The 14,664-nt window shown below is 36.1% G+C and overlaps 1 protein-coding gene across 1 annotated transcript in view; it reads left to right on the top strand.

Moving 5' to 3' along the window:
* The window catches only part of PTPRQ (protein tyrosine phosphatase receptor type Q), a 124,509-nt gene extending 110,753 nt beyond the window's left edge, over positions 1–13,756 (top strand). Inside the window, exons 53-60 of the mRNA XM_042017676.1 lie at positions 253–343; positions 1,735–1,811; positions 4,174–4,308; positions 4,425–4,550; positions 6,714–6,862; positions 8,644–8,779; positions 11,978–12,101; positions 12,390–13,756. Of these exons, the coding sequence (XP_041873610.1) occupies positions 253–343; positions 1,735–1,811; positions 4,174–4,308; positions 4,425–4,550; positions 6,714–6,862; positions 8,644–8,779; positions 11,978–12,101; positions 12,390–12,427 (876 nt within the window). The 3' untranslated portion in view covers positions 12,428–13,756. The remainder of the gene's footprint in view (positions 1–252; positions 344–1,734; positions 1,812–4,173; positions 4,309–4,424; positions 4,551–6,713; positions 6,863–8,643; positions 8,780–11,977; positions 12,102–12,389) is intronic.
* The last annotated feature ends 908 nt before the right edge of the window (positions 13,757–14,664 follow it).

Below are 14,664 nucleotides of genomic sequence, written 5' to 3'. Positions count from 1 at the left end.
ATCCAGGCTTGTAAAGGTGAAAGTTCATGTAAGCTTAATTGTTCAACTTGACAGCATTGTCTGCAGTGCTGTATCCAACACTGCTGGTGTAACTGGGGTTGACAGTGAGGTGAAAAGCTCTGTAATGTTTCCAGCTATTCTTAGAAATGCACAGTTGCAGAACTGGAGTTTTTCCTCTTACTGGATGAGTGTGTCATATTTTAAATTCATTCAAGTGCAAAAGTTTTCCAACTAACATTTATTCCTCTGTAGGAACTTCCCAAGTTTCTTGAAGACCTTGCTTCAACTGATGCTGATCTGCCTTGGAACAGGTCTAAGAATCGTTTCCCAAACATAAAGCCATGTATGTGTGTTTACTGACCAACTTCTAAATTTTGCTCTTTACTTTCAGTAGTGTAACAGATATTTGGACTGCAAGTGTATTTTTTTTTGATCTGTCTTTGAAATGGCAGTACAATCATGTCCACATTATGAAATAATTTTCTGTTGAGTAATCCGTTTTTACTTTGTGGGTTTTTTTAAAGACAGTTTTATTTGCAAATAGCTTTCAACTTGCTCTCACAAGCTTTAATATGCAGGTGCAAGAAACTGTAGCCTCAATAGTTTCTTGGCTTTGTAATTCAAGCCATGTAGCAAACTCTTTAACATTCTTCCTCATTGTTTTTTTTTCCCCTTTAGAAAGAAGTAATTTTTTAAACATATAAAATCCATATGTTTGTGCATTCAGCTACCTCAGAAGTCTAGATATGCTTTCTTGTGGATATGTGTACGTGTGCTACAAAGGTTGCACAGAAGATCAGAGTGACTGTATGGTAACTTATAAGCCCAGGCTAGATATTATCACAGGAGACAGGAGTCTGTCTCTCTATACTCAACACTGCTTCATTTTTCAGTTAATAAGACAAGAAATGTCATTATTATTTTAGGCATTAGCTGTGATGTGAGATGGAGTGCATGGGATTCCTTGGTTAATAATGCTACATTCTGTGCTATTAACTTTTCAGAGCAGCTGCTCCTGCTATCTACTTCCATGTTCAAGTCATACTCTAAGATACAGTCACTAAAAATTTATATTCATGACACACAATAAAACATAAACAGACATGTTTCATAAATATTTAACTTTTTATTCCAATGGTCTCTACTAAGTTGGGGACCAAACACCAATATTCTGGTGTTTCTGGTACACGTGACATGTTTCTTGGATATTGTAATTTCTGCATTTGTGCTGTGGGACCAAATCAGAAACCCTCTTTTTTTTTTTTTTAATGACTTAACCTTACATCCAAAAATTAAAACTATGGAAAAGTGCCAGAATCTGAATCAGATCTGAGACCTGGTCAGCAAGTATATAGAAAAAAACTATCAGATCCCTGACCCTACTCTCTGATTCACACAGAAGTTGTGTGTGCTGGAACAGCATGGCTTGAAGTACACAGGATACTTTTAGGTAGAGAATCCCCCCATATATACATCACACTGGAGGTTTTGGCCCATTCACCATTTAAATTAAAAAGTATTATATACAACATGTCTGGAACATTAAAGAAAGACTATACAGTAGTGGAAGAGGTTTAAATTACCTTTGTAATTAGTGTTCTACTCTGTCAAATATTGTTAGATTAGCAAAAATAACACTATTCTTTTATTTCTTAGCACTCCAGGAATACTTTTTACATGTTTTATGGTTTTTGAATGAATCTTTTCATTAACTAGACTTTACTTCCATGATAGATAATAACAACAGAGTAAAGCTGATGCCTGATGCTGGTATTCCTGGATCTGACTACATTAATGCCAGCTATGTGTCTGTAAGTAGAAAGTCTCTCACATTTTTACTGTATTTGTTTTCTGGTAGAAGAAAGCCACTGTTGCCATGGCATTATTCAAGTGGCTCCTGTGTCACTAAATATGAAAATTTAAAAGTACACATGTCCCATTTTCATTGCTAAGAAATTATTTCCAGTAATAATCAAAACTGTGTCCAGCAAATTCCTTTTTATAAATTATCTCATATCATTATCATTAAAGACAATAGTGGAACTCCCACTGAGGTCAGTTGTTTAAATAGGTGTTATTTGGTCTCTTGATTCTGGAGTTAAAGTTGTTGTATATGAATAGGACAATGCAAAGATTACTGAACTGAAAATTTTCATAGAAGTGGCTAACAGTTTTGGCATGTTCCTTATTATTTTGTGAAAGTTATGATGGAGGAAAATGAAAGTAGGTTTCTTGAAGAAGAAAGTAATACCGTATTTTTCATCCTCAGCTTTCTTCCCAGACTTTCCATTTTCTTATTGTGTGCTCAGTAAATTCTTCATCTCTATTTTTATCTCATTTTTGTCCTATTGAAGCTCAAAGTGTGAATTATAGTTATGCATTTAATCTCTTCTAGCAGTGGCTGGTGATCTCCCATGAAGTCAAGACTTGGTTTACACTAAACATTTTTCAAACACATAGCAAGGCATGCAGACTGTAGTCTAAACAGACGACCCAAAGGAAAGTAGAAATAGTTATTTCCAGGTAACTAAGAGACATTACAGAGAATAAGCAACAGAGCTGAGAGATCTTCCTTTCTCATCAGCAAATGCTATTTATGGCCTTTTTATGGAATGTCTTTGTTCCGAGGGTTAGCAGATAGGAAGAACCATGCCACTTGATGCTGGGACCATACACAGAGTGACTGAGAAGGAAAGCAGGCAACTTGGAGCATGGCCTAGTCTTTACCCTTCTATCACTGACAGACCAAGCCTTAGGCAGTGAACATGAACAGCAACTTCCAAACAGATGCAAAATCCAGCTACAGAGTGTTCCCTGCTGAGATTTTGCGCGTATGCATACATTTTAGGTGACCATTCATCAGTGAACAGACAATTCCAGTGTTGTGGTTTCTCAAGGCTAAAGTTTTTCCCTTTATATGCTCTCACTTTCCGTATTTGTAGATGTATAAATATATAAATGCATATAGCTGAAAACATGCAATATGTATGTGTATTTACATACCTAATCACCTAGGTCTATTTACATATGCACATTTGTAAAGAGAGGAAAAGAGAAGTCTGGTATACAGTTTTAACAAATGGGAGCTCTGCTGCTACTTTTGCTTTCATTGGTTAAACAAAGTCAGTAACTGAACTGTGAGCTCCCTGAATTATTTTTTCTCACCTCACTCTTAAACTAAGGAGGATTAGCATAGTTTCCCACTGCCACCTGTTCTGTATATTATAAATGGAGTAAGCAACAGGCAGCTGTGAATTATAGGGCTATAATTCCAACAAGAAGCTTTGGTGGTGCTATAAAACACTGTGTCAGTCATTTTGAGCAATAAGCAGAACTCTGTGATATTATAAACTGCTAGTTCTACAGCATAAATTTATTGCTATTATTGCCACTGTTGTTATTTTAGACTTTCTGTAGTACATAATAGTTCCTGTAGGTATGCTTCTTTTCTATGAGGAGTCAGATCCAGGTGAACTCGTGCACTCACAGCACTTACACAGATTTTTTCAACAAACTTCCTTCTCCCCAAGTTTTACACCAATTTATAAATTAACTAAAGAGCAGAAGCCAACACTAAAATAGAAGTCAACACCTACAGTAGGTTTCTTGAAAACCTTTCATCAGAGATCATTTATTTGAGTAAGCTCCAGCTGTAACTTACAGCAGATCCCTGACAATCACCAAAGAGCAAGGTCATTAGTGGGTGTATTACTTGCACTAGCTCTCAGACTGTTCCTTAGTTGTTTCCCTGGCTCCACTGCTCCTTAGCACTATTTAATTCTACTTTGCTGGCTGCCTCTTGACATAGTTCTTGGTGGCCTCTGGCTGGATCTGTGGTAAGGCTAATATGAAGGCTTAGATATTTTTTAATGGGATTTGATGACCTGATGTCCCTGTAATTTCTCTGCTAAATGCATTTATATTACCATGGCACTTCCCATACTTCAGTAGAATGTTGTTTCATAACTGGACTATAAAAAAAATGCCATTACTTCCTTAGTTTTCCAAGGCAGCCTGCCATGCAGTGATTAACCAGGCATATGCCAATTCGCTTAGTATGTCTGACAAGGTTTTAGCCTTAGGCATGGCAGATACAAGCACAACTATGAGTCACATGCAAACTCTTTTGTTTCCTTGCCAACCATTATGTATTAAATATTTTCTCTTTCTTAGGGCTATTTATGTCCAAACGAGTTTATTGCAACTCAGGGACCGTTACCAGGAACAGTGGGTGATTTCTGGAGAATGGTGTGGGAGACAAGAGCTAAAACGCTTGTGATGCTCACACAATGTTTTGAAAAAGGGCGTGTAAGTTACCAGTGAACCAATTAAAAGCATTTGATACAACTGGAAATTCTGTATGTAATTTCTGTCAAGATTATAATATGATAATTTTTATTTAATTAGTAATCATCTCCCTGCAGATAAGATGTCATCAGTACTGGCCAGAAGACAATAAACCAGTGACTGTGTTTGGGGATATAGTGATTACTAAACTGATGGAAGATATTCAAATAGACTGGACCATCAGAGATCTAAAAATTGAAAGGGTAAGCCACAACTGGAAGTTGACTGAAAAAATTCATCCAACACCTCAAAGAACATCAGATACACTATATTCCACCCAACTACTCCCTCAATATTCTTCTTTTAATCTTTCAGTGTATATACATTTTACTGCCTGGTTGTCCTGCATTTTGTTTTCATTCATGTTTTATTTCCTGAGAATATATGTCACAAAGAACTCAGAAATATGTCCAACATGCTATGAAGGACCTTTTAAGGTTACTGAACCTCTGGTCTGGTGGGAGGTGAAGTTTCTGCTTGGACACCTCAGTATCTCTTCTAGAAAGGAGTAATGCTAACCATTCTGGGATCAGACAAATCTCTTTGAATGTATCCCTCTCAGATTAAAGGGCAAGATTCTCTGGTGCAGCTGCTTTGCATTGTACCACCAGCCATTGGCCTCCACCCCCAGGAGATTCACCCAATATAAGTATTACTCCCACGCTTTGTGCTGGGAAGGAAAAGTAAGGATACAGAAGAGATCTTCACCTTTGTCATGATCCACAACTACAGTTTCCATGCCTTGGAAAAATTATAACCCAGCATTAAGTCAGAGCAGCAGGCGGGCTCAAAAAGCAATCTGGGGATTATGACCCAAAATTAGGTCAGCTTTCTTTTGCACTCCCAGCATTGATCTGTGTTGTATGTTGTGTAGCCAGATCCTAGGACCTGAACTTGGCTGTCCAAATGCAGGCATTATCACCCTGTGGCATGTGCACGTGCCAAAGGGCACACAGCAGCTAGGGACTTGTCTCAGCTGTCACCCCATAAGGGTATGTTGTGCAGATAGTACAGAGAAACTGAACATTTAAAAATGATTGAGAGAATATAAACCTTTTTTTCAGCTAAAAATAGAGCATAGAGAAACAAGACTGGAAAAAGGAGTATTTAGAATAAAAATGAATGCCAGTGAAATGCAAAGTCACTTGTGTTAATGAGGGTGAGGCTGAAAAGAAGATAATCTGAATTGACTGGGTGATCCATTTACTATAGCTGAACTACCTTGCACAAGAAGCTATGCCCTCTATAAGCATGTCATTAAATGTGCTGTATTGCTGGTTTTAAGATTGTACATCCATTCACAAGTGGGTGGATGCTTGATGATCTTCCAGTGAAGGTAAAAAGCGTATGTGAAGCAAATAACTCAAAACCATTGCCATTGTGCATGCAAAGTAACTCCTCTTCCATGTTGATCAGTTTTAAAAAAATAGTACAACTACAAAGTAATTGCCACACATACTTGTTCACAGTTGTTCAATATTTCTTGCAATAAGAAAGAAGCAAGCAATTGGTTCAAAAGAAATCTAAAAAAATAGGAACTGGTTCATTACACGTTTGATTAAACTGTGGTACTCCTTGCTGCAGGATATTGTGAAGTCTAAAAACTTACAGGGATTCAAAAAATCTCCATAAATCAGTAGAAGAAAATACTGACGTGTACTATTATTAAATATCAGTTTACTGTCTCTGACTGAGGCAGCTCAAAAGTCAAAAACTATTAAGAATGGAAAGGATATTCTGGGGAACTACAGATATATTGTTGTCATGTTTTATAATGTTCCCTAACATTTTTTCGACCACGGTTGGAAATGCATATTGAACTAGACAGTCCTTTGGCATGATCCTGTTCTTTCATTTTTACATCCTTCAAAAGTAATCTAGGTATCAGATCATAACCTATTTTTTGAGGTTTACTGTTGCTGCTGCTCTGATTGAGAGAGCATGAAAGAAAATGTATCTATGTTTACCAATGTATGTGTGTTTGCCTTCACTACACTGGATCAGTCTTAGAATGGTTGCTTTTTCCTGAACAGATTTGTCATCCTAGCTCAATAAACTTCTAAATGGGCCATAGAAACTTCAACCCGCAATCTACAAATTACAGTGATATAATGACTAAAGTCAAATGAAGAGTGACTGCTTGAAGTCACTAATACTTCCTGAAAGATGGACTTGATGCCATCCCTCAAAAAACATCCCAGAAGTTCTGTGAACAACAAATTATCCCTTCATGCCAGTAAATCCTATAATTATTATGCTATTCTAACTTTATTTTTTACATGAAATTACAGAGATGGTTACATATACCTTACTGAACCTTCTGTAGCATTTCTTCTGTAAAAACTGCATTATTTTGTATTTTTCAGCATGGAGACTGCATGATGGTGCGGCAGTGTAACTTTACTTCTTGGCCAGAACATGGAGTCCCTGAAACTACTGCACCAATTATCCATTTTGTAAAACTCATCCGTGCAAGTAGAGCACATGATAGCACACCAATGGTGGTTCACTGCAGGTAAGTGTATTTACCAAATCATCATTTGGTAGCCTAGAATTTCAAGTATGTATTAATGCACAGGGAAGTTGCCAGAAGAACAACCATGAAGATTGATTGCACAGATAGGGTTCTAGTATGGACAGCAGTGAAGGTTTCTCCAGCAGTCCTTCTTACTCCCTTCTGGAAGGTAAAATGCCAATGTCTGTGCTTCCATGTATGGAAATCCATTATGGGATTATGAGGTGATGGGAAATAATTGCTCCAACAATTACCATAAAATAATGCTGGGTTTATCACCATTTTCCTCTTTAATCATAAGAAGAGGAATAGAAAATGACATATGTTAGTTTAAATTAGTTCTATTATAATTAGAGGTCTTCTTAAGAAGCAAGTATTAAAAATATATTTTAAAGGCACATGTCACATATCATAAGGAAAAAACTATTTGGAAGCCACAGAGAATGACAAATAGGAATAAGGGTTTGCACAGGCCAGATTTCAATCTTGGATGCCTGTAAACAGCTAAAACCTATATTTAGGCTCTTAAATAAATGGTTTGATGGTTAGAGGTGTTCAGCTGTCATAGTTTCCACTGATTTCATTAGCACCCTTAAACTTCTGTTTCGAAGAGTGAGTGTGTGGGGAGGCCTAAGTCTTAAGGAAACCGATGAGTGTGTTTGCAAATTTTGTGCAGGTCAGTGTTCCCACTGAATGAGTGGGCTCCATAAAAGGGATCTGAACTCATAGGTCTGCTACTGAGTCTTTGCCTCATTCTCACTTGATGTGAGTCTGGAAATAAGAGGAAGGAAAAGATGGCTTTGATGCTACAAATCTTTTCCCAAACCACTTTATCATGCATGGGAGGTCTTTTTATTTGTCCTCAGCATCCTATGGGTGCCACTCACAAAGGGTGGTAAAGCCTCATTTATTTGATATCGTTTTCTTTGATGAACATTTCCCTCTACTGCAATGGCCAGAGAGATTATTACAGGAGAGAACAATATGGTCTTCATATTTTCAGGACACTTGTATTCTGTGGGGACTCTCTGCAAGTTCTATCCGCTTTTCAGAACGGAGATGTATGAAGGGGCCAGCATGGCACATCCACCTGTGCTCAAATTCCTGATTGTTATAGAGCATTACTATGTATTCTCATATCCAGAAAATTCATTCATTACTTTTTCCTCATTAGATCTTGCAAGTTCAAGAGTTCTGCTATATATCTCTTGATTGTCTGCAGAGATATACCCTGCACTGATTACACCAATTGCAGAGAAGTCTGACAGTAATTTGGAAACGATCCTATTCATTATGAGACCTTGAAATAAAACACTACCTACCAGCATGTCTTGCACACTCATCCTCCTTTAAAAGTATTTTCTTTTAAATTTTTTGCTAGATCCCATGTTGTTTTGTCTCAAACACCAGAAGTATCACAGAATCCAAGTGTGATTTCGCAAAATCTTATGCTTTTTTTTCCTCTCAATTAATGAGCTCTAGAAAACTCACAGAAAAGCTATAGGAATCTGTTCAAACAGGTTTGGGTCATATAAATGAGTAAAAAAAAAAAATTATGAAAATGTGAAATTGTAGACTCAAAATTAGAAAATGCTTCAAATCCAGATTTCACTTGATCCAATTCAGCAAGGAATTCACAAAATGTAAATACTGAAAAAAGATTTTGGTTTTTTTTCAAAAGTTTTTCTTTTCATAATAAACAATTTATCCAGAACATTCCAAGAAAATGCTAAAAGCATTAAAATAATAGCTTTATTTTATCTTGTTTATCATGTTTGCAGTGCTGGTGTTGGAAGAACAGGTGTTTATATTGCACTTGACCATTTAACCCAACATATAAATGACCATGATTTTGTGGATATCTATGGACTTGTAGCTGAGCTAAGAAGTGAAAGAATGTGTATGGTACAGAATCTGGTAAGATTTATCTATTGTGTTTTCCTGTTGTTGAAAAATTAGTCATCTCTTCCTCTGATCTACTAAACAAGACTAGAAAGCTCATAACAATCAGCTGTATAATTAATTTTCTACCAAACTCTGCTTTCATTTATTTCAAGCATTGTGGAAATATATTGTATGTGTCCACCTAAGTATACTTAGCCAGCAAAGTCTTGACAAGTGCTGAAAAGAGTGCTATTTATTTTTAGAAGCTAAATAATAATTTCTCAGTCTCTAAGAAATTTTATTTCAAGTTTTGAATGAAGAACAATTGTTAAATTAAAAATGGATTTGCTCATTCACTACTTGATTTGACTTCATTTACTACTTAAGTGCAATTTTTTTGTGTATGCATATGTCACATAGTCCACCAGACTTTAAAATATTCATTTACCTTTGAACTCATTATTGATTCCTTGATTCTTTTTCAATTGCTTGAAATAAAATAGCACATATGGATAGATTTAAGTACAGGTTTCAAACTTTTCAAAATCAGTGGTGGGTTTTGGGTCTAAAAAGTACATTTCTGGCAGATTTATTTTGTATGAACATAAGTCATTGACGATCTGCTGATGAGGAAGACTTCCTTCTGCTGTATCTGGAATTCTGAGTATACGTAAAGGAATAATAGAAGAATTTAAAGCTGATCCTAAATGCCCAGTGGAATGGAAATCAGCTTTATTTGGATAAGGCTTCTGGCATAAGTCTCCTGCAGGCCAGATCTAACCCAGGGCAGCCTGAAGCCTTTGAGTCTACAGTGTGATTTACCAGCTTCTCAGTATGGAGGAGTAGTTTCAGGATGAACTTCCACATGACTGATGGATTTAAATTGATTTTAATGTAAGGAGACTTTCTCCATTGGGAATGCAATTCTGCTAGTCCATATCACATCAGAATATGTAAAAAGTATGTCAGAATATGCAAAGCAGTTAACCCTTCCTCAGACGTTTTTGAGACCTTCTGGTGATACTCTGGCATGATGTATCTTGTAAGGTGCAGTCTGATTACCATTTGCTCTAAATTTTTCCTTTTGAAATCTTGATGCCGCTAAGCAATGGCCAGCACTTTCTTGTGATGATGAATTCTGGGACTATTTTTGGTCCTTCTCTTACACTTTTGACTAGAAGTAGAATCATCTAAAAATAAATCAAAGGCTGGCAGACAATTTAATAGGAGTGCTCCCAAAATAAAATCTTAAAACAGTGAGACATTCAATAAGATCAATGTTTGTTTTTAAAATATACATGATTTTTGTGTACCTCTTCATTTGAATATTTTGGCAGGGGCTAGGAAAATGTGTGCTCAAATGCAATACAAGACGATGGTGTCAGAGTTCAGATTTTCTAACAAATCAAATATCCATCTGTATGCTAGCAGTAAAATTCTGAGATTGGCTGTTCTCTGTCTAGGTAATTTCTAGCTCATGTTCGCAACAGTACAAAAGTCAGATCATCGACAAAACTTGCCCAAAGGGAATAAATCTTGTAAATTTTTATGGTGGATTCAAAAGTCAAACTGTTCCAAGAGTTCTGTTATAAAACACTGTTGAGTTGCCTATTAATCAGATTTTATGTGATCAGCACAGAAGATATAAATTAGAGGAGCAATGCCTCCCCAGGACTCAGTATAGAAATCCCTCAGTCAAACTGTCTGTAAGTTCTATGAGTAAATAAAAGCTGATTGCTCTCAGACCTGTATTTTTCTTGTTTATAGCTTCAAAATAATGGGTTTTTTTCTAACAGAGTCTTGATCTGTTACTGTAGCCAATGGATGAGAATAGTTAAGATTCTCATTGATTCTAACTGGGAAAATAACTAGTTACACATAAAATGCCCAGGTAGCCTGCCTCACTCTCCCCTGGCAAACCCAGAAAGATTTTCATTGCTACATCATCAGGAGTAGCTGTATGAGTCCAAGAGATTATGGAGCTTTCAGTCTGCATTCTGAACTGGAATAACCAATCTAAACTCCACTGAAACTTCAGACCTTCATTCTAAAAGTCCATGTTTGTCCAGCGGACATGTTAAAGTTTATCTTCTTGCCTAGTACAAGGGCTAGTTTGAAGTAATGCCATGCTATTATTTCAGAAAGAAAGTTATTGAAAAGTGTGATGGTACTGCATGCTGCAGGAGGCCTGGGAAAAGCTGTTTTAATTACCCCCACAGCTCTGGAGCTGTGACCATAAAACTTGTCTATATAAGCAAATTTCTCTCATACATCTGAGACACTTGAATTGCAAATTGGTGGCAGTTCTGAAACAAAATAGCAATTACTGAGCAGAAAAATTACATAAATATTTTTGTCGGTGCAAAAGTCAATGGTAATAGTATGATTTTGGTGCAGATATTCCAGTCCATCTGAACAAGGTCCTGGGCAACATGTTTTAGCTGACCCAGCTTGAGCAGTGGGTAGTTGCACCAGATGGTCTCAAGAGGTCTCTTCCAACCTGAACACATGTCTTATTTTCTGCATCTACATATAAAATACTTCTCCTATGTGAATATATGCTTAATCCATTTATTATCTTTCTATCAGTTTTCATTCCTTTATTTCATTCTTACATTGTCGTATTTTGTTTTCCTCTTTTCAGACTGTATTTCCTGGAAGTGTCAAATTAACTTTAGTTGCCCAGTCTTTGTGCTATCATCTGTTAAAAATGAGGCTACAGCTCGAGAAGTATCACTCAAAATACCAGGTTGATTTGTTCCTAGCACTGGTGCATTCTACTAAAACATATACATTTAGATTTACTTGAACTTCTGCATTTGAGTGCACCCTGCTGGTTTTCTCTATGGTAGAAAGAGGAAAATTTTCTTATCTAGATATTACATTCTTATGGTTCAGTTTCTTCAGTCTGCTTTAGTGGCAAAATGTCTGTTCACAGAATAAACAGTCACAGAAAATTGTGGAGTAGCCCTCAGTTATGGTTAGTCTAATTTCATACATCTTACTAGTCATAAGGATTAACATGTTTTGACAAATTTAAAGCGTTATTCTTCATAATAATTGAAATCAGATCAGGCATACACAATATGGTCACCAAAGTACTGAGATTGCTGAGTTAAACTTCAGTTACTTTGAGATATTTCTAGGTGTTATAGAAAAAGTAAAAAGGTTATTTGGTATTACAAGTACATTTTTCTTCTAATCAAGCATCTTTAAATTCACATCTTACAGGCACAATACATTTTTTTACATCAATGTGTATTGGATCTGTTGACAACCAAGGGAAATAGTCAGCCCTTATGTTTTGTAAATTACTCAGCACTGCAAAAGATGGACTCTCTGGATGCCATGGAAGGTAAGGAGATACAGACTGTGTCAAAATTATTTTTTCACAGCAGGTGCAATGACTTGTCCAGATTAAGAAGCAGAAAAAAGTCCTTTGACACGCATTTTTTTGCTTCAAAAATATACATATCTAGCCTTTTGCTGCTTTTTATTCCCCCTTATAGTGATAGTCATTGCTCAAGCTTTCCCCACTTTTTTCCATGCAAGATCTTTTAAATTCAGTGAAAAACAGTTACCTGCCGTTAGTTAATATTTGTTTACAAGGTAGGTTAATGTAATGTATCTGTTTCTTCTGCAGGTGATGTGGAGCTTGAATGGGAAGAAACTACCATGTAAATACTAGGAGTAAATATTACAGAAAGGAGATTTTGAAAATCAAAGTCATATTTTTCTAAGCACAGGGGCCAAAGTGAATTCCCCTATTTTGTTGATTAAACGAAATACAGATGATTGAAACATCTTTTCTTCTATCAATGTGCCTTCATAAATAACTTAAAGTATTTTATTCAGAACACTGAGCAATAATGGTTTGGAGTACTTTTGCAGAGACTGTACTTCTGGTGTTACATAAATAGTGCATTCAGTATGTATTTAAATATAAAGTGTATTTGAACACATTCTTTTTTTCCAAACTATCTTTGTAAAAGAAAAATGAGCCAAATAGGATGTAAAAAATTAATATTTCCACTGAACTTATTTTGGTGTGAATTTGCTGTGTTCTGCGTGTTTTGGTTTTAAGTAAAAGCTACAGTTTCTTTACTCATTCTTGCTAGACTGGCTTCAGTGTTGTCAGTTCTTGCAGATTAATTCCAAGACCATGACAGTGATCTTTACCTAACTCTATGTTCTTGTGTTTTGAATATTTTTTTTACAAGTGGTAGCATATCAGCCCATGATCCTGAACAGCTGAAGAGTCACCTTCTGACATGGGCAGGATTATTCAGCTTTTACACAGTACACAGTAGCTCTTCAGGGACACTTGGGGCTATTTAAGCCATTTTATAATCAGCAGGTTGGGTTTTTTTAAATATATAATGATGATTGCATATGTTCAGTGCAGAAGAAAATATTTTACATTCCTGCTACTTTTTCAAGCAGATAAAACAAAGTAAAACTAATAATATACTATTATAATGAATGCTAGATTGGCTTGTGTAATAGAATGTTTAGAATTCATTCACCTTTCTTGAATACAACACTATTCAGCATTTTGAAAGGTTGCTTAAAATTTAATATCAATGTATTTTATAACAAAGTTGTTAAGTAAAAAAGCTTTTTCACCTTCCTCAGGTTTGACAAATCACAGTACACACAGAAAATTACAGGAGCTAATATCTGGAGATTTAATAAAAGAAAACATCTTCCACTCCCGATGATGATGATGATTATTGGAAATAGATCTGAAACAGGAATGTGAGAAGCAGGGAGCTTGTATCTGAGAAGAAAAGCAAAAACTGGTAGAGTAGGAAGACTAGAGAGATAATGAAACTGTGTGCTCTGGTTTTACATGGAAGTAACAGTATTCAATTGATATTGTTAGATGGAAGGGTTGATTGCTAATTTTTTCTCAGTGTAAAGAAATGTATCATCATTCTGAATAACAATGAAGCTGTAACCTTAATCTGAGATGGAAAACATAATAATAAAGAGACTATGCAACTGCCATCTCATATTGTGTTTAGACATCAAAGAAATCAAAGCTGTCTTGTTGAGACATCAAGATCAGGGAAGTCAGACAAACTTCTTTAGAAGCTTGAAATAGGTATATGAAGGACTGTTCTTGTGTGTGCACACTCCGAACAGAATAGTCAATGAACAGAACTTTCCATTTCTTCACTGTAGCTACCAGACAGAAAATGCTGTGCAGAAGGTAACATGGTACTTTTCCAGAACTAATTGACGGTGGTTTTAGAAGCTGACAAGGATGGTACAGTGAAGACCCTTTGTAATTTGGCAGAAAGTGTCGAATATCTAAAATGAAAATCAAAACACTGTGTTTAAGGAGGTAGAAGTGGTCTACAGAGATATTTGGGCAATCTGTCTTTTAGGAAGATCAACAGTATTGTAAACATCACCTGTCAGGCTAAAAAAGAAAACAATGCCTTTTAACGCTTGATAGGGGGAGAGAGAGTTGATGTCCACAGCTGTTCAAGTCTCTGGCAAAGCATTCGGTACAGCTCTAGTTTCATTTGGTTCCTATGAAACATGTGTTCTTCATTTATTTTACATGTACTTTAAAGTATTCTGACAAATTGCTTATAGGGACTTACAGATGTTTTTCATGATTTGTGGTTGTACTTGGTAGCAGTACAGGGAGCACTGTGATAAATCGACATTATAAAGTCATAATCTTGTATAATCTTATATCCATAATGGTGGAATATCTGGAGGAAAAGGCTAAGCCTTATACATCATAGAGATGAACTCCAGAAGTTCTAAATGTGCTTAAGTGTTTTCTGCCTTTTATAAAATACTTAATGGTGAAGAATCCTATATACTCCTTTAGGGGATGTGCCTACGGTTACACTGCAGATTACACTGCATTCAGTAGCCTGCTTGTCTGACAACTTAGT

The sequence above is a fragment of the Corvus kubaryi genome, unplaced genomic scaffold (genome assembly GCF_017639235.1).
Source record: "Corvus kubaryi isolate FWS band 111438036 unplaced genomic scaffold, C.kubaryi_AGA036_p1.0 137, whole genome shotgun sequence".
In the NCBI taxonomy this organism is placed as follows: domain Eukaryota; kingdom Metazoa; phylum Chordata; class Aves; order Passeriformes; family Corvidae; genus Corvus; species Corvus kubaryi.
This window is presented reverse-complemented; position numbering and strand designations above follow the sequence as displayed.